This window comes from Bos grunniens, chromosome 23 (genome assembly GCF_055505025.1).
Source record: "Bos grunniens cultivar Pamir isolate PY7600 chromosome 23, Bosgru_T2T1.0, whole genome shotgun sequence".
In the NCBI taxonomy this organism is placed as follows: Eukaryota; Metazoa; Chordata; class Mammalia; order Artiodactyla; family Bovidae; genus Bos; species Bos grunniens.
Genome location: NC_141187.1, coordinates 26879801 through 26903911, shown reverse-complemented (window position 1 = coordinate 26903911; position 24111 = coordinate 26879801). Strand labels below are relative to the sequence as shown.

Here is a 24111-nt window from a genome sequence, read left to right as displayed (position 1 = left end):
GCTCACAAAATCACCAGTATATGAGAAGCCCTTCCTTCAGAGCAAGGAAAACTGATAAGTAAATCATCGTATTTTAATGATCTCAGTGAAATCAGTTCATGCTGACAGAATCCAGTTAAGTCTCAGCTTCAGAGCAAGGATGTCTATGCCATTTTTTTTCTTCCTCTCCCTCCACTAGATCACCTGGGAATGTGCACTGGGAGATTAAATTATTATCTTTTATTCCTTTTGCTTCTGTTATTACTGTAAATTGATCTCATTCAACACTGATCCTCAATTACATGCATGTAAGCCATGGACTCTCATGTTTCATTAATTACTGAATATCCACTGGATGCCTTTCTGCTTCAGTGTCTGCTGAAAAGGTTCCCACTGCAAAGCCTGTTCCACACTGTTTCTGTTCTCCTAACTCACCTTTTCTGCAGTTTTCCCTCCAGATCAAGCCTACAACTCCAACAAGAAGAAGAAGAAGCAATCCCCAAATCAGCAGTATGTTCCATGAATAAATCATCCTTGACTCTGAAAAGGAAACCCCAGAATCACATTAAATCCTGAAACTGGGAGAATTTCAGGATTTTTCTTCTCATCTGAGCGGCTCCTAGGCTGCACAGGAGGATGAGAATTGGTCCTGTCCAGAAGAAAGTTGGTCTGTTGCTCCCTGCTCTGCACAAGCCGAGGAGAGACTAGAGGTTCATGCTAGCTTTCCCATTAGCCCCTCTCAGAAACACACACATTTCTCCCCTTTCTCTTTTCCAACTCTATCATCACCACAAACACTGGAACAGCAAAGGTGGCAAAAAGATAAATTTACCGAATCTGCAGCCATGAAAATGGTGCTATGGAAAATTAATTTCTAATCTGGAAGAAAACCTGTCATGAGGGGCAGGGGGAAGTGATGTCAATGTTTTTGCGTTGAAAAAGATACAGTGATGATACAGTCAATTCTTGGAATTTAGTAGCTGATGATATAACCATATAACCTTATGGCTTTAGAGGGGGATTTCAGGGAGAAACTTAAAAGAGTAGAATCTATAGATGTCTTGAAGACCAGCTTTGCAAGAGATAGCAATAGACTTCATCAGAAAAGCAAAAAAAATAGAAAAGCAGTAAAATGAGTAAGTCTTGGTTGGTCTTCGTATTTAATTCACAAAGCTGAGAGGAGCACATGGAATCACTAACCTGAAGCATAAAAAGTTGTCTTTTTCTCCTCGCCGAGAAGGGGGCTGCTGATGGAGCAGGTCACATTCACAATAGAGCTGTTTGTGACCAGTAGAAATGCCTCCACTTGAAATAGCCCCTGGCTGCCTTGAGTTAGGTCCTGGGAAGATGATGGTATTGTGTTTCCTTCCATGTCCCTCCATTGCACTTGGGGCTGTGGGAACCAGCCTTCTGAAGTGCACTTTAGCTTTACTTCTCCATCCTTTGGTCCCTCCATGGAGATTTGAGGGGAAGAACCCAGACCTGGGAATAAAGATCAAGGAAGGCAACTGAGAGCCTCTGCAAGTGGTTACATAGTCAGTGATTTCACTGCAAGGGGAGAGAGGGGTTCAGAGGCTTGGAGCAGAAAGCGAAGCTTACAGGGGTAAGCGAAGTTTATACGCCACTTAGGAATGAGACTAGCTGGAGCCTTTGTTTCCTTTTGTTTGCATATTTTTATGTTTTGTATTCCTAAAATCATTCTGGGACAGATTAAAGGATGCAATAAATTTCAAATCCAATTTTTATTCTTCTATACCCCAAAAATTAACTCTGATAAGGTCATGAATCAACATGGCCAGAAAAACAGATAAGAGAATATTCTCAAAGAACAAAATCTTATAAATACATGTTTCCAATGGTAGAAAATTATGAAGTTCATTAAACTTGTTAACTTGTGCTCCCATGGAAGTTTTCTAAACATATTTATTAATTTGGATACACCACCTGTGGGAGAAACAGATTATCTGTGAGTTAGGCAATGTCCTCATAGCAGTTGCCAACCTTAGAAAAATCAGTTTTCACCCACAAACATAGACAGAGGGAAATCATGATGCAGGGGGTGATCTTGTCCCTCCTCGGTCCCTGCCAATACTGTCGACATTTTTATTTTTTTCCTATATGGTAGATCTGTTGGGTTGGCCAAAAAGTTTATTTTTAAGACATGATGGAAAAACTTGAGCAAGCTTTTGGCCAACCCAACAGTTTAACCTTCAAATTACCATATTTCCTAATAACTACATCTTTCCCAATATTTTAGTAACACACTGAAATAATGAGTCCTGTGTCATTATGGAATAAGAATCTCACATTTCACTAGAGGTATGGCCACTTTATGGAGATCCTGGGAAGGATACAAATTCTACACACAAAGAATTAGGTCTGGTCCATTTGAGTTTGTGGACGTTATATATCTAAGATAGCTCCAGCATGTGGGAGAATTTACTGTACATTTGGTGAGTGAATGGACATTAAGAAAATTTCAGGTGCCAGAGAAATTTTCCAGGACCCAGCAAGTTAAAAGCAGTAGGAACAGACATTGAATTCAGAACATCTGTCTAAAATCCTTACCTATGATCTTCAGATCCAAATCGGCCTCTTGGTAGACCCCGTCTTTTTCAAAAAGGCACTGATACTTCCCATCATCTGAAGTCCTGGCGTCATTTATCTGCAGGGTCAGCCTCCCCTCACTGATAGCATCACTCAGCAGCGCAGTCCTCCCCCGATACTCTGCCATCTGCTCTCCAGCCACACGGGCCCCATCCGTATAGACGTAAACAGCAGGATGACGGTGGGATCGGACCCACCGCACCTCCATGCTCTGTGCATCAGTCTTTGGGGCCAGGGAGCAGGTTAACTGTATGTCTTCTCCCACTCTAACAAGGATGGGCTGGGAAGGTCCAATCACTTTTAAGGAAGCTGTTAAATACAGCAGACAAAGCACAATGGAAGATTCAAACTGGAGCAAATAGTGTCATCTGCAAGAACATCTCAAATAGTGTTTAGGACTCGGGACATCCAGCGGAGGGGGGCCTGAGGTTCAAAGGTATTCTTTACAGAGGTGGAGATTTGGTGGAATCAGGATAGAAGTTGCCCCTGTGCAAGGCAGAACCACCCCTGGTTGCATCTGAAGATTATCACTTATTAAACCCACACCTGCAGCCCTTTCCTATAATCTCATTTAGTTTATAGACCCATAAGAAAATAATATTGCAATTAAAATCAAATTAACATTTTATCATTTCAAATTTGCATGACCTTAAACTACTTCTTAATCTGTGTGTGCTTCAGTTTCTTATACTACAAGACATATATGTCACTATCAAAATAAAAAGGTTTGCCTGGAGTTAAACCTTCCCTGATAGCTCAGTTGGTAAAGAATCCTCCTGCAGTGGAGGAGACCCCAGTTCAATTCCTGGGTTAGGAAGATCCCCTGGAGAAGGAATAGGCTACCCACTCCAGTATTCTTGGACATCCCTTGTGGCTCAGCTGGTAAACAATTCACCTGCAATTTGCAAGACCTGGGTTTGATCCCTGGGTTGGGAAGATCCACTGAAGAAGAGAATGGCTACCCACTCCAGTATTCTGGCGTAGAGAATTCCATGGACTGTATAGTCCATGAGGTTACAAAGAGTCGGACGTGACTGAGCAACTTTCACTTTCAAAAAAAATAATCCATATATAAAGGATTACAATGATAGCAATGCAGTGTGAGTGAGGCAAGAGATTCACGACCTGAGGTTATTGGAGCCAATCCCATTATAGACCTTGATAATGGCAACGAAATGAAAATGAGGTGGCTTTTTAGTAATGAAGTATGAAGAAATGCCTCTAGCTTGTTTTATAATACCTTATAAGTCAGATCCAGTCATCATATTTCAGTGCCTCAAGGTCCCACATATGTGAACCTCTAAACACACACTAGTCAGTGTTCTCAGGTGATCTTGAAAAATGTTATAATGATCTTATAATGCTATTTTTGCCTAGAATCTTGCCCAGTATTCTTGCCTGGAAAATCCCATGGACAGAGGAGTCTGGTGGGCCACAGTCCATGGGGCTGCAAAGAGTTGGACACTACTTAGCGACTAAACAACAAAAAGATAATTTATAATAGAAATCCAGGCATAAATGTGTCACTTGTTTGTGTGAGGAATCGGAGATCAAAGGCAAAATGTCCTCATTATGTATTTCATAGGTAATCTTCTAGGTACTTCTCTAGAAACATAATTCTAATTTTCAGATTATTCTGTTCTATTCTTGATAAAATTTGTCTCCCAGTTATTTCCAGCATGCTGTTTGCTTTGTTTTGCAATTTTACTTAAAACATATTATTTCTACTTTATATGTACCTGTTAAAATCTAAACACAAATGTAGGAGTCAGGATAAAAAAGAGCTAGGAGTTTGCTGCTATTTCTCCATCCATGTGTCTTAGGGTAATAAAGCAGACTATTTCCTCATCTCTGTTATCTATATGAGGTTTTTTTTCTTTTCTCCTATCCATGGGCTGTGAGAGACAGTGAGAGACAGTGCACTAAGTCGTGTCCGACTCTTGCGACCCCATGGACTGTAGCCTGCCAGGCTCATCTGTCTATGGGATTCTCCAGGCAAGAATACTGGAGTGGGTTGCCATTTCCTTCTCCAAATAGTTGGACACTACTTAGCAACTAAACAACAAAAAGATAATTTATAATAGAAATCCAGGCTGTGGTACATATTAAATCTCAAACTAGATTGCCCTACCAGAGATTGATAATTAAGAGCTAAAATTGATTATTCCCCAACTGTAAAATGATGATAAATCTATTCACCTTTTAAATTATTGGAAAAAAAGAAAATAACTCCCCAAAATCATTTAGCATCATGCTGGGCATGTGATTATCATTTCAAAAAATTAGTTATTATTTTTATAACCAATAACATTTTCCAGAGCAGGAACTAGGATTTCAGTTTCAGGACTTCTATAGAAATCTTGGTTTGCCAGCAGCCTCTGAGCTCTAAGTCACAAGCTCTAACAACACAGTGGCAGCTTTGAACTCCCTGATCTCCTCTCTATTACCAGCTCATCCTCAAGGCTCCTGAGGGCAGAGCCAAGGGAAGTTCTGGTCCTTTCATCTTATTTACCTTTGGTCCCAGAAGGCATGCACCACTTAGAAACAACAGGACATCAGACTGTACTTTGTGTGCTGGGTCTCCAAGGAGCATGTCATTTTGATTCAAATAACTCAGAGAAATAAGAGGATCTTCCTAAGGGACAGACATGTAGGCCAGCCTGCCCAACACTGGCTCGGTTTTCTGAGCTGTAACTGACAAGCTTTGCCAGTCAAGCTTTCTGTCCGCCCCAGGAGGGAAGGGATTTCAGTTGGAGGGTAAGGCTTATCAGGGCACAGTCTACAGAGTTATCTTATCTCCTCAGTCTACAGAGTTACCATTGACTGTTCCAAGGTCCTCCTCTTTATCTTTATGGCCCAAAGGGGTCCAAAGTATCACACTAGACTCTGGCAGAGACTGGAGTGTGCTCTCCACCTTAATTTTCCTTGAAAACTCCTATATGGGCTGAAACCTAACGTGCACACAGGCACCCACACACACCTTCACACATATTCCTGTACCAGGTGACTTAAAGGAGAGCAGGGTATCAACGGAAGGAGAAAATGAGCAGGTGGGTAGCAGACTGGTTTTTATGGGCTCAGAGAAGAAGTCACAGAAAGGAGGAGAGGGGGGAAGATACAAGACATCAAAGGAGAAACTGAAAGAGGCTTAAAAATCCATTGGTTATTGTTTAAACCACTTATCTTAGGTACCATAAAATACCTGCAGTCCACCTAGTAAGTAAAGAAAAAGAGGAAAATGACCACCTGGAGCACAGGGTCCCAGGCTGCATCCAGGAAAGTCACAGCTTCCTCCCAACAGTGATGAGGTCAGGCCCCCAGGGGTGAAGAGCAGGTGCAGAAACCATAGCAGGGCGAGAGGGTGCAGGCGTGGGGGGGTGAGGACCTCCAGTATCACGACAGCACTGCTTACTCACGCCAGAAACTCACACCAGCGGTCCCGTGCCGTCCCCTACACACTCCCCCTCCTCCCGCCCAGTGGGGCAGAGCTTCCGTCTGCACCCATTTTAGGCATCCGTCTGGGGCTCACGGGGGTCCCCACGGACATGGAAGGTGGCAGGTTACGCAGTGTAAAGGTGCCTGCGTGAGACTGCTCTTTGCTGGTCCCCCCAGTACTAAGGTGAGACTTGGGAAGACCATGCCCCAGGTTCTCATCTGGGTCACGAGGTGTCGCCTTCGCTGTGTGTGCTTTGTCCAGGGAGCATCGCCTTCCTCAGGGGTGGAGGGAGGGCAGAGGCTCGTGTACACTCATGCACACCAACCATCTCTGCTTACCCATCTCTGTTTGGAGTTTTTCTGGAAAAAGAATGAGAATAACATATCAAGGAATTTGTTCTAAGAGAAAGGAGAGAAAATATTTCCTCCCCCTCCCAAAAAACGCAAGGTCTACATTTTCTCAAAACAGTTGATTCATAAGAAAGAAATAAAATGTAGAAAAATAATGACATTTTTTTTTCGCCTGGTGGTCCAGCTATTTTTCCCTTTCTCTGCACAAGAATGTTCTCAATTCTACCACCCCATGGTTCTGCTTGTTTCTGCTTATCTTTAACATGTTTAACTATTGTATTGAAACAATAATATTATTTTTAATAAATGCAGGCCCCTTGGGACAAAGAGCAGGTGCAGAAATCATAGCAGGGTGAGAGGGTGCAGCTGGTGGGTGAGGCCAGTTATCACGATGGCACTGCTTACTCACACTAGAAACTCACACTAGCTGTCCTGTGCCTTCCCCTAGATACTCCCTCTCCATTTCATATATATGAAAAGTGTATTTTTATACCTTTATCATATGTGGACAAAGACAATTATCACCCATAATTACAAACTGAGAGGTATATTAATATATGCTTTGTAATTATATATACATATGTATATATATTTGACTCCTTTTAACAGCAACATATAACATTTAACTTTTTCCCTATAACCATTTATGTAAATAGCTATGTACTTACATCTTTATATCTAAATGTAGAGGGTGTCCCAAAAGTCTTAGTGCAATTTTAAGTTATTTAAAGCCAATAATCTTTTAAATACTGTTTTTCATCAATGCTATAATGTATAGTAACATAAGACACTTAACACTCCACTGTTGTATTGGGTTTCTGGCTGCTATTTTTGCTGCTATTTATAAATGAGGCTATAATAAAGATGCATTACTGTGTAAATAGTTGTCTCCATCTCTGATTATCTTTAGATGATAAGTTCCTAGATGTAACTGGCAAAAATACAGCACAAGAAAACATTTCAGTTGAATGAATAGTTGTATTTCCTTCACAGTGTAACACATACTTGTGAGAAAAGAAAATTAATAAAGAAGAAAAGGCAGAATCCAAAAATAAATGGAATGCCATTAACAATATAGCTATATAGCGTATGTATATCTCCAGCCATAAATGTTTTATAGTTTTTAATGCATATTGGTGCTTCCCTGGTGGCTCAGATGGTAAAGAATCCACCTGCAATGCAGGAGACTCGGGGTCAGGAAGATCTCCTGAAGAAGGAAAATGGCAACCCACTCCAGTATTCTTGTCTGGAGAATTCCATGGACAGAGGAGCTTGGAGGGCTACAGTCCATGGGGTTGCAAAGAGTCAGACATGACTGAGCAACTAACACACACACAATGCATATTACTAAATATTAGATATTCTTCTTGACTAAAAAATATTAGGTGCTACAGAACAGTCCCTTCAACCTTTCCTACTAATGGGAGCATCTTGATCCTAGATGCAGAGCACTGACCTGGGATGGAGACGTCTGAGCCCTTCTCCTCGGTGAGTGAGGGGTTGTGGATGAAGCAGGACACAGCTTCTGTAGAGGCATCCCTGACCACAAGAGTGCTTTCTACATAAAACAAGCCATCTTCATCTTGGAAGTTATAATTAGAGAAAGTCAGCAACTTTTCTCCCTTGATGTCTTGCCAGGAAACCTGAGGTTCCGGGAACCAGCCCTTTGCAGTGCACACAAGCTGGAGTCCACTTTCCACAGATCCGTCCATGTGGATGTAAGGGTCAGACCCCAGACCTGCGGTAGAAAGACACAGCCCTGAGTCCCTGAGCCCATGGAGGCACAAATCACAGAGCTGGGAGTCCAGTGACCTTGCTCATAGGGAGAGAGCAGAACTTCAAGGCTCTGCTGAGCAAAAGGTGGCCCAAAGTCCTCCTCCCATTCAAACTGGAACTCACATACACTTTATACCTTAGTCTGGATCTTTAAATTCTAGCATATGAGCAGTATTTTCATTCAGACTCAGACAGGAAAATAAGAGTTACATAATGACATTTTGCTTCTGTCTCTAGCACTGCAAACTAAGATTTGTTACAATTTACTCATGAACTCCCTTGTGAGACAGACTTTGCCTTTTTCATCTTAATATTATTATGTCAGGCACTTGGACATGTTGGATGATATCTTGACTCCAATTTAAATAGAATATTTACTGTAAAGTGAGAACTCTTCTCCAGAGAGAATATTCTTCCCATTCCTTTTGTTGGTGGGGGAGAAAACAGATAACCTGGGGTATGCAAAATGGGAAGTCTCATGAGGACTTTCTGTATCTAAGCATTCCGTTCCATGGGAAATGTTTTTGAGAATCCAAGTTTTATATAATCATGAAGTTCTTTCTCTATTCAACACAACTCTCAAACCCAAACAAAGGGGATTCTATTTTCCATAGATGACAATTTTGTTTCTACCACTTATTCAGAACAGAGACCCATTTTCTTCACCCAGAGCCTTAGAAAATGCATAGCTTCTTTTCAGATGTACCTGAAAGTGAAATGCCTTGGTACGGGCCCTCCCCACTCCATATCTCAGAAGTTTGTGGATTCTTTTCATCTATCTTGAGTCAACTTGAACTTAATAACAGTAATAATCACACATAGGTGTTGAGAAAAAGAAGGTGTTGGAGATCAACCTCGTAGGGGAGCAAAGAAGAGAGCAGCATCAGTTAGAGAGGTTAAATTCTCCTTAGAACAATTTTCCTGATAAGGTAAATGGATTTGCCTAATTTTTTCTTCTGGGCTTCCCTGGCGGCTCAGTGGTAAAGGTAAATCTGCCTGCCAATACAGGAGATGTGGGTTCAATCCCTAGGCTGGGAAGATCCCCTGGAGAAGGAAATGGCAACCCACTCCAGTATTCTTGTCTGGGAAATCCCATGGATAGAGGAACCCGGCAGGCTACAGTCCACGGGGTCACAAAAGAGTCAGACACGACTTAGTAACTAAACGACAACAGCAATTTTCTCTTTAGCACATGAAGTAGTTACTCCTGCCAGGGAGCCAAATGATCCATTACTTTCAGATATTTGTTTTTCCACAGAGTGATCCTTTCTTCAGTGCGATTTATTTCTTCCAACCCCTTCCTGCTTTGCTAACACAAAAGCATCATGCAGGTCCTTGCCACTCACAATGGGTATGTCTCCAAACCGTCTGTGAGCCCCAATTTCACTGAACACTAGTATCCATAATCTCCATAAAAGCACAATGTTCTTAACCTCTGCTGTCTCATCATTAGCTTTTTAACTGAAGGCAGCGTTACTCAGACAGTGAGTTCACATCTCAGTGACTGTGTATTTGAGGCTGAGCACAGAGTCGGACACGACTGAAGCGACTTAGCAGCAGTAGCAGAGAACAGAGATGCAGGGCTTGTCAACTAGACTCGCTCACACAGCAGCTGACTTGCCTTTGCACACTAACCCGTATGGCATGAATTCTTGCCTCAGCAAAATTGCTAATGACTACGTGTCATCAATTTTAAATAATCCTCAAGAATAGCCAAAATTGTCTAAGTTAAACTTGGGGAAATTGTTTATAACTGAGCTCACTTTAAAGCCTACAGAACCACTTGCCTCCAAAAGACTCAGAAGACTGGACATCAGCAATTGCCTCCATGATTAAAAGAGAATTGTTCAACTGGAAATGAGCTTAATGCAAGTTAATATACCTCGCCTTCTGAGAGCCTGTGTCTTTCCCCAGATACTCACTGGCTACTTGGAGTAGCAGGCTTGTTTCTGCAAGGTAGTTGTCATCTTTGACACGACACCAGTACTGCCCATGATCAGATGGCTGGAGGCTGTGAATCTTCAGAGACACGCTTCCCTCAGTGATGCCGTCTTCTATCCACTCTACCCGGCCTCTGTACTCCTCCATCTGTATCTCCGTTACTTCATCTCCATCCCGATACAAAAACACAGGAGTGCTAGGCTCCGAGCGGTACCACCTCACCTCCATGTGCATTGCAGTCCTCTTGGGAAGGAGTTGACAAGTGAGGAGGGCATCTTCCCCGACCATGGCCAGGATAGGATGGGCAGAACCCGTCACTCTGAAGTCATCTACAAAAGAGTGACACAGAGGAATCGGGAGATGTCACCTGAAGGAGCAATACGATTGCTTTGGGATGTCTCCTGTATCAAAACAGAGGCACCTGGAGGAGGGGAGGTTTTATTTTCAATGTTTTAAAGAAATCCAGCCATTATGATATGTATGTTTGGTGGTTACAGAGACAATCTTGTGTACTGAAAATAGCATGTAATTAAAAAACCTGAGTATGAGTGCTGAATCAATCACTTACCAGATGTGTGATTTGGAGAGAAACCCATTGTTCTCGAGAAATTGATTTGCAATCTCAATTTCTTCATCTTTAAGATTAACAATTACCACCTCTACACTGCTTTTATTCTCAAATAAGTTAAAGTGTAAACTGATTTTCTAGTTGAAAACTTTATTAGTTAGTGGCTTATTTTATATTTTACAGTGATTTATTTTATAGTTAGTAATTTCACAGAGGATGAGACAGTTGGATGGTATCACTGACTCAATGGACATGAGTTTGAGCAAACTCAGGGAGATAGTGGAGGACAGGGAAGCCTGGCATGTTGCAGTTCAGGAGGATGTAAAGAGTCAGACATGACTTAGTGACTGAACAATAACAATTTCACTTCAGTGACTGACATTGTAATCACTTTTCCTAAATTTTAGGTAATAGATTTATTCAATAGATTTTTAGGCTTTTCAGAATTGTTCTTGTCTTGTCCTAAGTAATGAACTGGATTTGTTTTGTTTTGTTTTTCTCTGAAATAGGCAAGATTCCAATTACTAGGGCTATGTAAAATGCAGCTTTTGCAAGGATATTTTTGGCAGATTTAAGGCAGTGATTAGTATAAAGAGTTCGAGCCTTTTGATAAAATTTTAAGTCATGTTTGACTTCTTTGTTATCTACAAATTGAAGAGATGTTTCATAATTCTGCATGTTCCTATACTTCCTAATTTCATGTCATGTATATTATGTTTTTTTCTCATCCTAAAATATTCCAGGGCCAGTTGCACTTTCTCTGTGCAGATCCAAAACTCCTAAGAAGGAACTTCATCTTGTTGAGTTGTTGTTCAGCATCAAGTTGATGGTGCTCACTATGGAACACAGGTGGATATCTGCTGGTATTCTGTGTTGATGAAATCTGAACATAACACTAGAATGCAAGTTGTGCCATCTGGGTGAATTTTACAGCTTAGGAAAGTGCATCACTAGAGAGGAGGGCAGCCTCACCACATCATATAGCTCCTGGCAGCCTCTGTCTGCTGCTGCTGCTAAGTCGCATCAGTCGTGTCCGACTCTGTGCGACCCCATAGACAGCAGCCCAACAGGCTCCTCTGTCCCTGGGATTCTCCAGGCAAGAACACTGGAGTGGGTTGCCATTTCCTTCTCCAATCATGAAAGTGAAAAGTGATTCTGATGTCCTGTGCCATGATTTTTTCCCACCTTGTCATCCTGCATTTTATTGGGGGTTCTGATGCTACCCACTGACTTTGACTTTTCACAATCTGTTTTCAAGTTACAATATTTCAACCAAGAAAATTCAGCTACCGAGATTTCCAAGCCCATTTCATGAAACTCTCCTTCAAGTTTATTTCCATGTATTTTCACACTGTTTAATTTATGGTAAGAAGCAGCCCCCTTTCTTGCCCTGCAAGAGTTATCCTGAATAGAAGCAGGAGAATGAATGACTCACCATGTTCCAGGTGCTGATTCAAGTGTTTTTCATGTACAGCCTCATTTAATCTTAAAGCCCATGTGAGCCTATGAGATACAGTTAGGTTGTTATTCTTATCTTAAGGATGAGAAAACTAAGGCAGAAGGTATTCAAGTAACTTTCCAAACATAACACAGCTGGAGGAGAAAGAGGTCTTTGTGGAACACAAGGGCTTTGACCCCTGGATCCCCACTCTTAATATTATACTAGCTCTTTTGAATTTGGAAGTCATCACCCAGACTGGACCTCTGAGACGCTGGAATATATGGTAAAGGGAAGAAGAGCATCCTACCTGATTGCTTCATGCTAAGAAGCATAAAGAAGAAGGAGGCAAACACACCAGACAGGCTGTATCCAGGAAGCTCCACCATCCTCCCTGGGGTAAACACAAGAGAAAATACAACTGTACCTAAGTGTGGCTGTAATACACAAGCGCTTCTGTGGTTTCTAGTGGTTATGGAGACGTAACAGGGAAGCAACATCAACATCTTCCACAATCAAATGATGAAATGGGCTTGGCTCCCTTTCTCTGCTTTTATCCATCATTTCCAACCTCTTACTTACACTGTTGTACTTTATGCTATTTGGGGCACTTAAGGTAGACTTCTGATTGAAATGAAAAGATCTTTGGGGCTAAAGGGACAACGATGCTTTGATTACAAAAAGTCTCCTTAGGTCCATCTATTCTGAGCATGCAGAATTAGAGAGCATTCAATTACTTTTTCTCACCCCTCCCCTTTCAGTTTGTCCTGCAAAGTCCTTCATCTCTACAGTCTCCTGGGTGTAAAGGAAAGAGCAAGAAGGCATCATAAGCAGGACTCTCACCAGGAGAACACAGGGGCAAGGGGATGCCTTGTAAAGTAAAGAAAATAATAGTGGAAACGGTGATACAGAAGAAGATGACCAAGGAAATGACCTTCAACAACCTTTCAGTATCATCTTTCTGTATCATACTGAAGACACATAGAAGTGAATAAAAGAAAAAGCCTAATTGGTAGAGATGGGCAAACTCAACATGCCCATTGTAACCAACAACATAAAAATACTTCCACACAGTTAAAATATTTTAAAACTACCAAGATTAAAATGCTAGATTTAGTTTTGGAAAATGAAACACTCAGGCTGAAAGGTATCTAAGATTTTAGTCCATCAGCTGTGTTAAGAATCTTATGGAAAGAAAAACTTCACACCAAATATAAGAACTTGCACAAGGGCAATAAGTTATTGCTTCCCCCCACCCCCACCCCGTCCGCCAAAACTAACACCAATACGATTTTACAGGGCAGGAGGGAAAATCAACACTCATCTGAAATGGAGATGATGAACCAAATGGTCCAGGAGATTGTGTTTTCTGTATTATGACTGTTTATGTTCTAAAGTGATACACTGTTGTTGTTTGTTGTTGTATCCAACTCTTTTGTGACCCCATGGACTGTAGCCTGCCAGGCTCCTCTGTCCATGGGATTTTCCAGACAAAAGTACTGGAGTGGGTTACCATTTGTTTTTCCAGGGGATCTCCCCAACCCAGGGATTTGAACATGTGTCTTCTGCGTCTCCTCCATTGCAGGTGGATTCTTTATCCCTGAACTTTCAGGGAATCCCCTTTCATCTAAAATATCTCCAGAAAATGTGATTCAAGCCCAGCCACAAAACCACAATACCTGAAAGAGTGGTCAAATATTTTCGGAAAATGAGCCTGAGGGTTAGAAGACAGCATGGAACAGTAGTAGTTTGCTGCTTGAAAAGGATCAGTCACGTCCCCTCAGCTGGAAGGAAATTACTATCTTGACTTCTTAACTCCTTCTCAGAAACATGTTGTTCCAGCAAGTAAAAGCTAAGAAAACCTGCAAAGTCCATGCCAAAGTACCATCACTCACTGAGGCAGACTAAGAAGGACCCACACTTGCTACAAATCAGTTGGTAAGTTTATGTTCCTTTAGACTCTTTATGGAAAGCAGAGAGAAAACTGGCAAAAGTACTCTAGGAAAAGGCTGTCCAAACCAGGAAGCTTTCAAAGAAAGCTGTGAAAATGCATATTAACCTTCAATGAGGCTCAGAAAGAGATTGGTGAGAGAGTATAAACAGGGAGAATAAATGCCTTAAGCCAGGGTTCTCGGTGGGGAGGGAGGAGGGTTTGCCCTTGGAAGACATTCGACAATGTCTGCAGATATTTTTGGTTGTCACACCTAAGGGGAGGGGGACATATAATGAGTACCAGCCACCACTGCTGCTAAACATCCTACCATGCACAGGAAAACCCCTACAGAATCACCCAGTCCCAAATGTCAACGAAAAAAGAGTGAAAGCTGCTCAGTCATGTCCAACTCTTTACAGTCCATGGGATTCTCCAGGCAAGAATACTGGAGTGGGTAGCCTTTCTCTTCTCCAAGGGATCTTCCCAACCCAGAGATCAAACCAAGGTTTCCCACATTGCAGGCAGATTTTTTACCAGCTGAACCACCAGGGAAGCCTAAGGATACTGGAGTGGGTAGCCTATCCCTTCTCCAGGGGATCTTCCTGACCCAGCAATCCAACCAGGGTCTCCTTCATTGCAGGTGGATTCTTCATCAGCTGAGCTACCAGGAAATCCTAGTGGCAAGGAAAAGAGCTGCCATAGACCATCTGCTATCAGCATGCTGAAAATATTTGACACATTTTTTTTTTGTTTTTTGTAAATGAATAACTGGACTTACATTGTAAGCTTTAAATCAAAGCATTTTAATTGTAAGCTTTTGACATCTCTGTATTACCATTTGAATGTAAGCCAAGATTCTTCTGAAACCACCATTGATATTAAATGTGGTAAACTTGGATATTGTCAAGTGATATGATAGGGTATGCATGTGTTTCATCAAATTCTTAAAATTCCATATTTCATTTCATTTTCTGGATAAAGTGCAACTATTAGGATGAGATGATAAGTGGTAGTTTGTACTTAGGCGATGGGTAAATAGCAATTCCAAATTTCAAGATCTACATATGCACTGTTCAAATTCGTGCCAAACAAAATTACAAATTGCCACACAGTAGGGGTTGTTAGAAGATTTTCTTTTTTCAGTAAAAAGCCTCAAAAGTTAAATTCTCAAAATGCCATGTAACCATAGTAATCAACTGGTAATAATGAATTAAATCAGTTCATGAAGTTTGAAGCCTATTTATCTACACAAACTTAAATACAGTGACTTTTTATAAAGTAAAGTAACATGAGATTTCTCGGAAACAAGGTGACTTTGTGTTTACCTCCATGACCTTGAGAATCTTACTTTACTCCTTGAACCTCTCCTTTCTCTGCTCTGAAGGGGACAATCATTCATAAGATTTTTCCAGAAGGAGGAGCTAAGATGGCAGAGGAGTGAAGGAGGAGCTAAGATGGTGGAGGAGTAGGACGGGGAGAATACTTTCTCCCCCACAAATTCATCAAAATAACATTTAAACGCCAAGCAAATTCCACAAAACAACTTCTAAATGCTAGCAGAGGACATCAGGCACCCAGAAAAGCAACCCAAGTCTTGAAAAGGAAGTAGGAAAAAATATAAAAGACAAAAAAAGAGACAAAAGAGGGAGGGATGGAGTTCCATCCCAGGAAGGGAGTCTTAAAAAGAGAGAAGTTTCCAAACACCAGGAAACCATCTCACTGCCAAATCTGTGCCAAGCCTTGGAAGCACAGAGGGCAACATAACAGGGAGGAAAAATAAATAAACAATTAAAACCCGCAGATTGCGAGCCCTACGGTAACTGTCCCAGCGGAGAAGCAGCGCAGACGCCTGCACACACCACTAGCAAGCGGGGGCTGGACAGGGAGGCGCGGCGCGGGCTGCATTGCTTAGAGTAAGGATCTGGCCTGAATACCCCGAGCACTATCTGAGCGAAATAATTTGGGCTAGCAAAGCAGACTGTGGGATATCTACCACGCGAAAAGCCAGCCCTAACCTAAGACACCACCAGGCCCGCACATGGAACAAAGGACTGAACAGAGATAGCGGGCTGCAGACCTTCCCCCTCTGGTGACAGGCACCCAGAACCGGAAAGGGGCAATCGCAGCCCCAGAGAGACATTATCTATAAAACTGTAAGCAGGCTTTTTTGCTAACTAAAACTTCTTGGGGGTCTGGACGGTCAACATCCACCTGAGAAGGTGCGCCGGTTGTACACCTAGATAACCAAGCGGTGGGGAGGCAATAAGTCGCAGCAATTGCGCTCGCCAAACACCTCATCACCTGAGCTGCTGGGACCTGGGAAGGGCACAAAAAGCAGGTCCAACAGAGTCTGCGCCTCTGAGGACTACCCGAGTGCCTGAACCTGAGCAGCTTGGACCCGGGAGATGCAAGCAGCCCAGGGCCAGCCACAGATGGTTCCCAGTGGAGCAACCTAGAGCCTGAGCAGTGCGGGCAGGGAGGCTACATGCACTGTGAGCGGGGGCAGGCCCAGTGTGGCTGAGGCACTGCAAGCACATGCCAGTGTTATTTGTTTGCAGCGTCCCTCCCTCCCCACAGCGCAACTGAACAAGTGAGCCTTAAAAAAAAAAAAAAGTGTCCTCCACCGTCCCCTTTTTGTCAGGGCAGAAAACAGACACTGAAGAGACCAGCAAACAGAAGTAGCTATAACAGAGGGAACCGCCTTGGAAGCTACAGGCAATAGATTAAAACCCTGTGGTTAGTACTGACTACATAGGAAGGGGCCTATAGATCATGAGAAATATAAGTCGGACGAAGGAACTAGCCGAAAATGAACTGACCCCACAATACCCACAACAAAACCAGAGAAAGTCCTAGATATATTTTTACTATTTTTATGATCATTCTTTCTTTCTTTCTTTTTTAATTTTTTAAAAAATTTTAAGTCCTCTATTATTCCTTTAATTTTCACTTTTATAACCTGCTATTACTTTGCAAAAAAAAAAAAGACCCTATTTTTTAAAAGCAAACTTCATATATATATTTTTTATAATTTTTGTGACCTTGTTTTTTATTTTTTCTTCTTTTCTTTAGCATTGTATTTTTGAAATTCCAATCTTAGATTTTTAATTTTAGCTTTTTGGTATTTGTTATCAATTTTGTACCTATATTTTTCTTATAATTTTTGTGACTTTTTTTTCCTCTCTCTTTCTTTCTCTTCTTCTTTTATATAACATTGTATATCTGAAATTCCAAACTCTACTCTAGATTTTTAATTTATGCTTTTTGGTATTTGTTATCAATTTTGTACCTATATTTTCTTTATAATTTTTGCGACTTTATTTGTTTTTGTTTGTTTGTTTTTCTCTCTTTCTTTTTTTTTAAATTGTATTTTTGAAATTCCAAACTCTACTCTAGATTTTTAACTTTTGCTTTTTGGTATTTGTTATCAATTTTGTACCTATATTTTCTTTATAATTTTTGCAACTTTGTTTTTGTTTGTTTTTTTTCTCTCTTTCTTTTCCTTCTTCTTTTCTTTAACATTATATTTTTGAAATTCCAAACTCTACTCTAGATTTTTAATTTTTGCTTTTAGGTACTTGTTACCAATTTTGTACCTTTAAGAACCCAATCTTCAGTACCCATTTTTCACTAGGGAGCGAGATTACTGGCTTGACTGCTCTCTCTCCCTTTGGACTCTCCTTTTTCTCCACCAGGTCGCCTGTGTCTCCTCCCTAACCCCTCTCTACTCTACCCAACTCTGTGAATTTCTGTGTGTTCCAGATGGTGGAAAATACTTAGGGAACTGATTACTGGCTGGATCTGTCTCCCTCCTTTTCATTTCCCTCTTTTATCCTCCTGGCCACCTCTGTCTCCTTCCTCCTCCTTCTCTTCTCTGTATAACTCCGTGAACATCTCTGAGTGGTCCAGTTGTGGAGTGCACATAAGGAAGTGATTACTGGCTAGCCCACTCTCTCCTCTATTGATTCCACCTCATCTCATTTGGGTCACCTCTAACTCCCTCCTCCCTCTTCTCTTCTCCATGTAACGCTGTGAACTTCTCTGGTTGACCCTCACGGTGGAGAAACTTTTCATCTTTAACATAGATGTTTTATCAGTGGTGCTGTATAGAAGGAGAAGTTTTGAAACTACTGTAAAAATAAGACCAATAACTGGAAGCAGGAGGCTTAAGTCCAAACCCTGACTCCAGGGAACTCCTGACTCCAGGGACCATTAATTGACACGAGTTCATCAAACGCCTCCATACCTACACTGAAACCAAGCACCACACAAGGGCCAACAAGTTCCAGGGCAAGACATACCAAGCAAATTCTCCAGCAACACAGGAACACAGCCCTGAGCTCCAATATACAGGTTGCCCAAAGTCACCCCAAAACCATAGACATCTCATAACTCATTACTGGACACTTCATTCCACTCCCAAGAGAAGAAATCCAGCTCCACCCACCAGAACACCGACACAAGCTTCCCTAACCAAGAAACCTTGACAAGCCACCTGTACAAACCCACACACAGCAAGCAAACTCCACAATAAAGAGAACTCCACAAACTGCCAGAATACAGAAAGGACACCCCAAACTCAGCAATTTAAACAAGTTGAAGAGACAGAGGAATACCCAGCAGGTAAAGAACAGGATAAATGCCCACCAAACCAAACAAAAGAGGAAGAGATAGGGAATCTACCTGATAAAGAATTCCGAATAATGATAGTGAAATTGACCCAAAATCTTGAAATCAAAATGGAATCACAGATAAATAGCCTGGAGACAAGGATTGAGAAGATGCAAGAAAGGTTTAACAAGGACCTAGAAGAAATAAAAAGAGTCAATATATAATGAATAATGCAATAAATGAAATCAAAAACACTCCGGAGGCAAAAAATAGTAGAATAACAGAGGCAGAAGATAGGATTAGTGAATTAGAAGATAGAATGGTAGAAATAAATGAATCAGAGAGGAAAAAAGAAAAACTAATTAAAAGAAATGAGGACAATCTCAGAGACTTCCAGAACAATATTAAACACTACAACGTTCGAATCATAGGAGTTCCAGAAGAAGAAGACAAAAAGAAAGACCATGAGAAAATACTTGACGAGATAATAGTTGAAAACTTCCCTAAAATGGCGAAGGAAATAATCACTCAAGTCCAAGAAACCCAGAGAGTCCCAAACAGGATAAACCCAAGGCAAAACACCCCAAGACACATATTAATCAAATTAACAAAGATCAAACACAAAGAACAAATATTAAAAGCAGCAAGGGAAAAACAACAAATAACGCACAAGCAAATTCCCATAAGGATAACAGGTGATCTTTCAATAGAAACTCTTCAAGCCAGGAGGGAATGGCAAGACATACTTAAAGTAATGAAAGAAAATAACCTACAGCCCAGATTATTGTACCTAGCAAGGACCTCATTCAAATATGAAGGAGAAATCAAAAGCTTTACAGACAAGCAAAAGCTGAGAGAATTCAGCACCAACAAACCAGCTCTCCAACAAATACTAAAGGATATTCTCTAGACAGGAAACACAAAAACGGTGTATAAATTCAAACCCAAAACAATAAAGTAAATGGCAACGGGATCATACTTATCAATAATTACCTTAAATGTAAATGAGTTGAATGACCCAACCAAAAGACAAAGACTGGCTGAATGGATACAAAAACAAGACCCCTACATATGCTGCCTACAAGAGACCCACCTCAAAACAGGGGACACATACAGACTGAAAGTGAAGGGCTAGAAAAAGATTTTCCATGCAAATAGGGACCAAAAGAAAGCAGGAGTAGCAATACTCATATCAGATAAAATAGACTTTAAAACAAAGGCTCTGAAAAGAGACAAAGAAGGTCACTACATAATGATAAAAGGATCAATCCAAGAAGAAGATATAACAATTATAAATATATATGCACCCAACACGGGAGCACCGCAATATGTAAGACAATGCCGACAAGTATCAAAGGAGAAATTAACAATAACACAATAATAGTGGGAGACTTTAATACCCCACTCACACCTATGGATAGATCAACTAAACAGAAAATTAACAAGGAAACACAAACTTTAAATGATACAATAGACCAGTTAGACATAATTGATATCTATAGGACATTTCATCCCAAAAGAATGAATTTCACCTTTTTCTCAAGTGCACATGGAACCTTCTCCAGGACAGATCACATCCTGGGCCATAAATCTAGCCTTGGTAAATTCAAAAAAAATGAAATCATTCCAAGCATCTTTTCTGACCACAATGCAGTAAGATTAGATCTCAATTACAGGAGAAAAACTATTATAAATTCCAAAATATGGAGGCTGAACAACACGCTGCTGAATAACCAACAAATCACAGATTAAAAAAGAAATCAAAATTTGCATAGAAACGAATGAAAATGAAAACACAACAACCCAAAACCTGTGGGACACTGTAAAAGCAGTCCTCAGGGGAAAGTTCATAGCAATACAGGCATACCTCAAGAAACAAGAAAAAAGTCAAATAAATAACCTAACTCTACACCTAAAGTAACTAGAAAAGGAAGAAATGAAGAACCCCAGGGTTAGTAGAAGGAAAGAAATCTTAAAAATTAGGGCAGAAATAAATGCAAAAGGAACAAAAGAGACCATAGCAAAAATCAACAAAGCCAAAAGCTGGTTCTTTGAAAGGATAAATAAAATTGACAAACCATTAGCCAGACTCATCAAGAACAAAGGGAGAAAAATCAAATCCATAAAATTAGAAATGAAAATGGAGAGATCACAACAGACAACACAGAAATACAAAGGATCATAAGAGACTACTATCAAAAATTATATGCCAATAAAATGGACAACGTGGAAGAAATGGACAAATTCTTAGAAAAGTACAACTTTCCAAAACTGGACCAGGAAGAAATAGAAAATCTTAACAGACCCATCACAAGCACAGAAATTGAAACTGTAATCAGAAATCTTCCAGCAAACAAAAGCCCAGGTCCAGACGGCTTCACAGCTGAATTCTACCAAAAATTTAGAGAAGAGCTAACACCTATCCTACTCAAACTCTTCCAGAAAATTGCAGAGGAAGGTAAACTTCCAAACTCATTCTATGAGGCCACCATCACCCTAATACCAAAACCTGACAAAGATGCCACAAAAAAAGAAAACTACAGGCCAGTATCACTGATGAACATAGATGTAAAAATCCTTAACAAAATTCTAGCAATGAGAATCCAACAACACATTAAAAAGATCATACACCATGACCAAGTGGGCTTTATCCCAGGGATGCAAGGATTCTTCAATATCCGCAAATCAATCAATGTAATACACCACATTAACAAATTGAAAAGTAAAAACCATATGATTATCTCAATAGATGCAGAGAAAGCCTTTGACAAAATTCAACATCCATTTATGATAAAAAAAAAAAAAAACTCTCCAGAGCAGGAATAGAGGGAACATACCTCAACATAATAAAAGCTATATATGACAAACCCACAGCAAACATTATCCTCAATGGGGAAAAATTGAAAGCATTTCCCCTAAAGTTAGGAACAAGACAAGGGTGCCCACTTTCACCATTACTATTCAACATAGTTTTGGAAGTTTTGGCCACAGCAATCAGAGCAGAAAAAGAAATAAAAGGAATCCAAATTGGAAAAGAAGTAAAACTCTCACTGTTTGCAGATCACATGATCCTCTACATAGAAAACCCTAAAGACTCCACCAGAAAATTACCAGAGCTAATCAATGAATATAGTAAAGTTGCAGGATATAAAATCAACACACAGAAATCCTTTGCATTCCTATACACTAATAATGAGAAAACAGAAAGAGAAATTAAGGAAACAATTCCATTCACCATTGCAATGGAAAGAATAACATAGGAATATATCTACCTAAAGAAACTAAAGACCTATATATAGAAAACTATAAAACACTGGTGAAAGAAATCAAAAAGGACACTAAAAGATGGAGAAATATACCATGTTCATGGATTGGAAGAATCAATATAGTGAAAATGAGTATATTACCCAAACAATGTATAGATTCAATGCAATCCCTATCAAGCTACCAAGGGTATTCTTCACAGAGCTAGAACAAATAATTTCACAATTTGTATGGAAATACAAAAAACCTTGACTAGCCAAAGCTATCTTGAGAAAGAAGAATGGAACTGGAGGAATCAACCTATCTGACTTCAGGCTCTACTACAAAGCCACAGTTATCAAGACAGTATGGTACTGGCAAAAGTGATGCTGATGTATAGAACAGTCTTTTGGACTCTGTGGGAGAGGGAGACGGTGGGATGATTTGGGAGAATGGCATTGAAACATGTATAATATCATATATGGAACGAGTCGCCAGTCCAGGTTCAATGCACGATACTGGATGCTTGGGGCTGGTGCACTGGGACGACCCAGAGGGATGGTATGGGGAGGGAGGAGGGTTCAGGGTGGGGAACACATGTATACCTGTGGCAGATTCATTTCGATATTTAGCAAAACCAATACAATATTGTAAAGTTAAAAAATAAAATTAAATTTAAAAAAAAATAAAAATAAAAATAAAAAAGATTTTTCTGGCTGTATCATCACCACTTGACAGACAAGGAAGCAAGGCTCAGGGCCCAAGCACAGCTTCAGACAAGACAAATGAGTAATATGATCCTGGTTTTCTAAGGCTTAATCTAGAGCCCCTTCTTCATCCAGCCTGCTTCATTGCAATATTGTGAGGCTCAAATACGCTACGGCAGCACTTTGAAAAACACAGGGTGGAGTGAGTACGAAATACCAGTAGGGGTGTTACAACAAGCGGCAGAGCTTCCCTGCCAGGTGTCTCTGCGCCCCGCTTCCTCATCTTAGTCAACTCCCCCGTCCTCATCCTCCCTCACCAGGGACTCTCCAGTCCACTCACGTCTCCCTCTTTCCCTCAGGGTGAAGGCAGGGGGCTGCTGGGGTTTCTCCTCACCTGGTCCCCGGTGTACCCTTCGTCCACAGAGCAGGTTCCACCGACAGGTCAGAGCCTGAAGTGCTGCCTGGAGCAAGAATGGAGGCACAGTCAAAGCGGGGGAGGCCCCCCAGGTCCCCTGGGCTGTGGGTGAAGGAGGTGTCAAGCCGCCTCCCCCAAACTGAAGGAAAAGCCAAATCCCTGAAGATGAAACTGCAGTCAGAATCACATCTTCACCTCCTAGCTGTAATCCTTTGAAAAGTGAAACGCGGGTGGCAAGTGAACTTTGACTGGGTTTAGTATGAGTTCTTCAGACCTGCAGACCAAAAGGTAACGTTTACACTTTCATCTCTTCCCAGAAAGCCAGGCCCCACCTCACATCCGGCCTGGGGCGCCTTGGCAGATCCTCACAGCACCTCAGGCTGGCCGCCTGTCTAAACAGCCCCACTACCTCCCCACACGTTAAGGACTCCCGCGTATTGTCAGGTCTCCACGGGGCTTAAAGTTGGACGCAAGACTGAGTATCAAGTATCCTTCCCCTCTTCTAATGATGAGAAGCCCGAGGCCCAGAGATAGGAGCTACCTTCTCCAGGAACAGAGCGCCAGGCCAAGGTCTCTCCCTGCTAGTTTATTGCTCTTTTAACGTTGGTTCTTTATCTCCCTTTGATGGGTAATAAAGAGCTTAATTATTACAGACACTGAACCAAAGAAATTTAAAAACCTTTTCAATACTATGTTTAGGCACAAAAATTATAATGAGGGAACTATATCACATTCATTGTGTGTGTGTGTGTGTGCGTGCGCGCACGTGTACACGCACATTGGTTTAACTTAGATTTTCCTTTAAGTTCCCCTTAAATCCATTCCTTGAATCAGAGGGCAAGTATCGCTGGGATCTGCGTACTTGCTTTAATCGTGCTTCCCAGGTGTTGCATTTTTTAAACTAATTGAAGGTTTGTGGCAACCATAAGCCAAACAAGTCTAATGGCGCCATTTTCCCAACAGCGTTTGCTCACTTCATGTCTCCATGTCACAGCTTGGCAATTCTTCCAGTATTTCTTTTTAATTATTATTATATTTGGGTGGTGATCTGTGGTCAGTGAGCCTTGATGGTACTCCTACCACTCACAGAAGGCACAGGTGATAGTT

The 24111-nt window shown here is 41.1% G+C and overlaps 1 protein-coding gene across 2 annotated transcripts; it reads right to left on the bottom strand.

The window, feature by feature from the left end:
- Window positions 1-151: 151 nt before the first annotated feature.
- On the bottom strand, window positions 152-23563 carry LOC147346986 (butyrophilin-like protein 2). 2 transcript variants are annotated; one of them, XM_086370793.1, is made up of 8 exons: window positions 22984-23563; window positions 12406-12489; window positions 10071-10418; window positions 7829-8110; window positions 6361-6381; window positions 2548-2895; window positions 1180-1461; window positions 152-519 (listed from the first exon to the last, which is right to left on the bottom strand). In XM_086370793.1, the coding sequence occupies exons 2-8, from the start codon at window positions 12482-12484 to the stop codon at window positions 317-319; spliced, it is 1563 nt and encodes a 520-aa protein (XP_086226919.1). In that variant the 5' UTR covers window positions 12485-12489; window positions 22984-23563; the 3' UTR covers window positions 152-316. The 2 variants fall into 2 exon arrangements, with proteins under 2 accessions (XP_086226919.1, XP_086226920.1); XM_086370794.1 differs by lacking the exon at window positions 152-519 and having other exon boundaries at window positions 1175-1461.
- Between the last annotated feature and the right edge of the window lie 548 nt (window positions 23564-24111).

Excerpts from the sequence above, each read along its gene's own strand:
- LOC147346986 (XM_086370793.1), bottom strand. The coding sequence starts at position 12,484 with ATGGTGGAGCTTCCTGGATACAGCCTGTCTGGTGTGTTTGCCTCCTTC. Across the intron at positions 10,419-12,405 it reads TCTTAGCATGAAGCAATCAG|ATGACTTCAGAGTGACGGGT; the intron begins GTAGGATGCTCT and ends ACTCTTTTGTAG. Across the intron at positions 1,462-2,547 it reads TTTGGATCTGAAGATCATAG|GTCTGGGTTCTTCCCCTCAA; the intron begins GTAAGGATTTTA and ends CTTTATTCCCAG.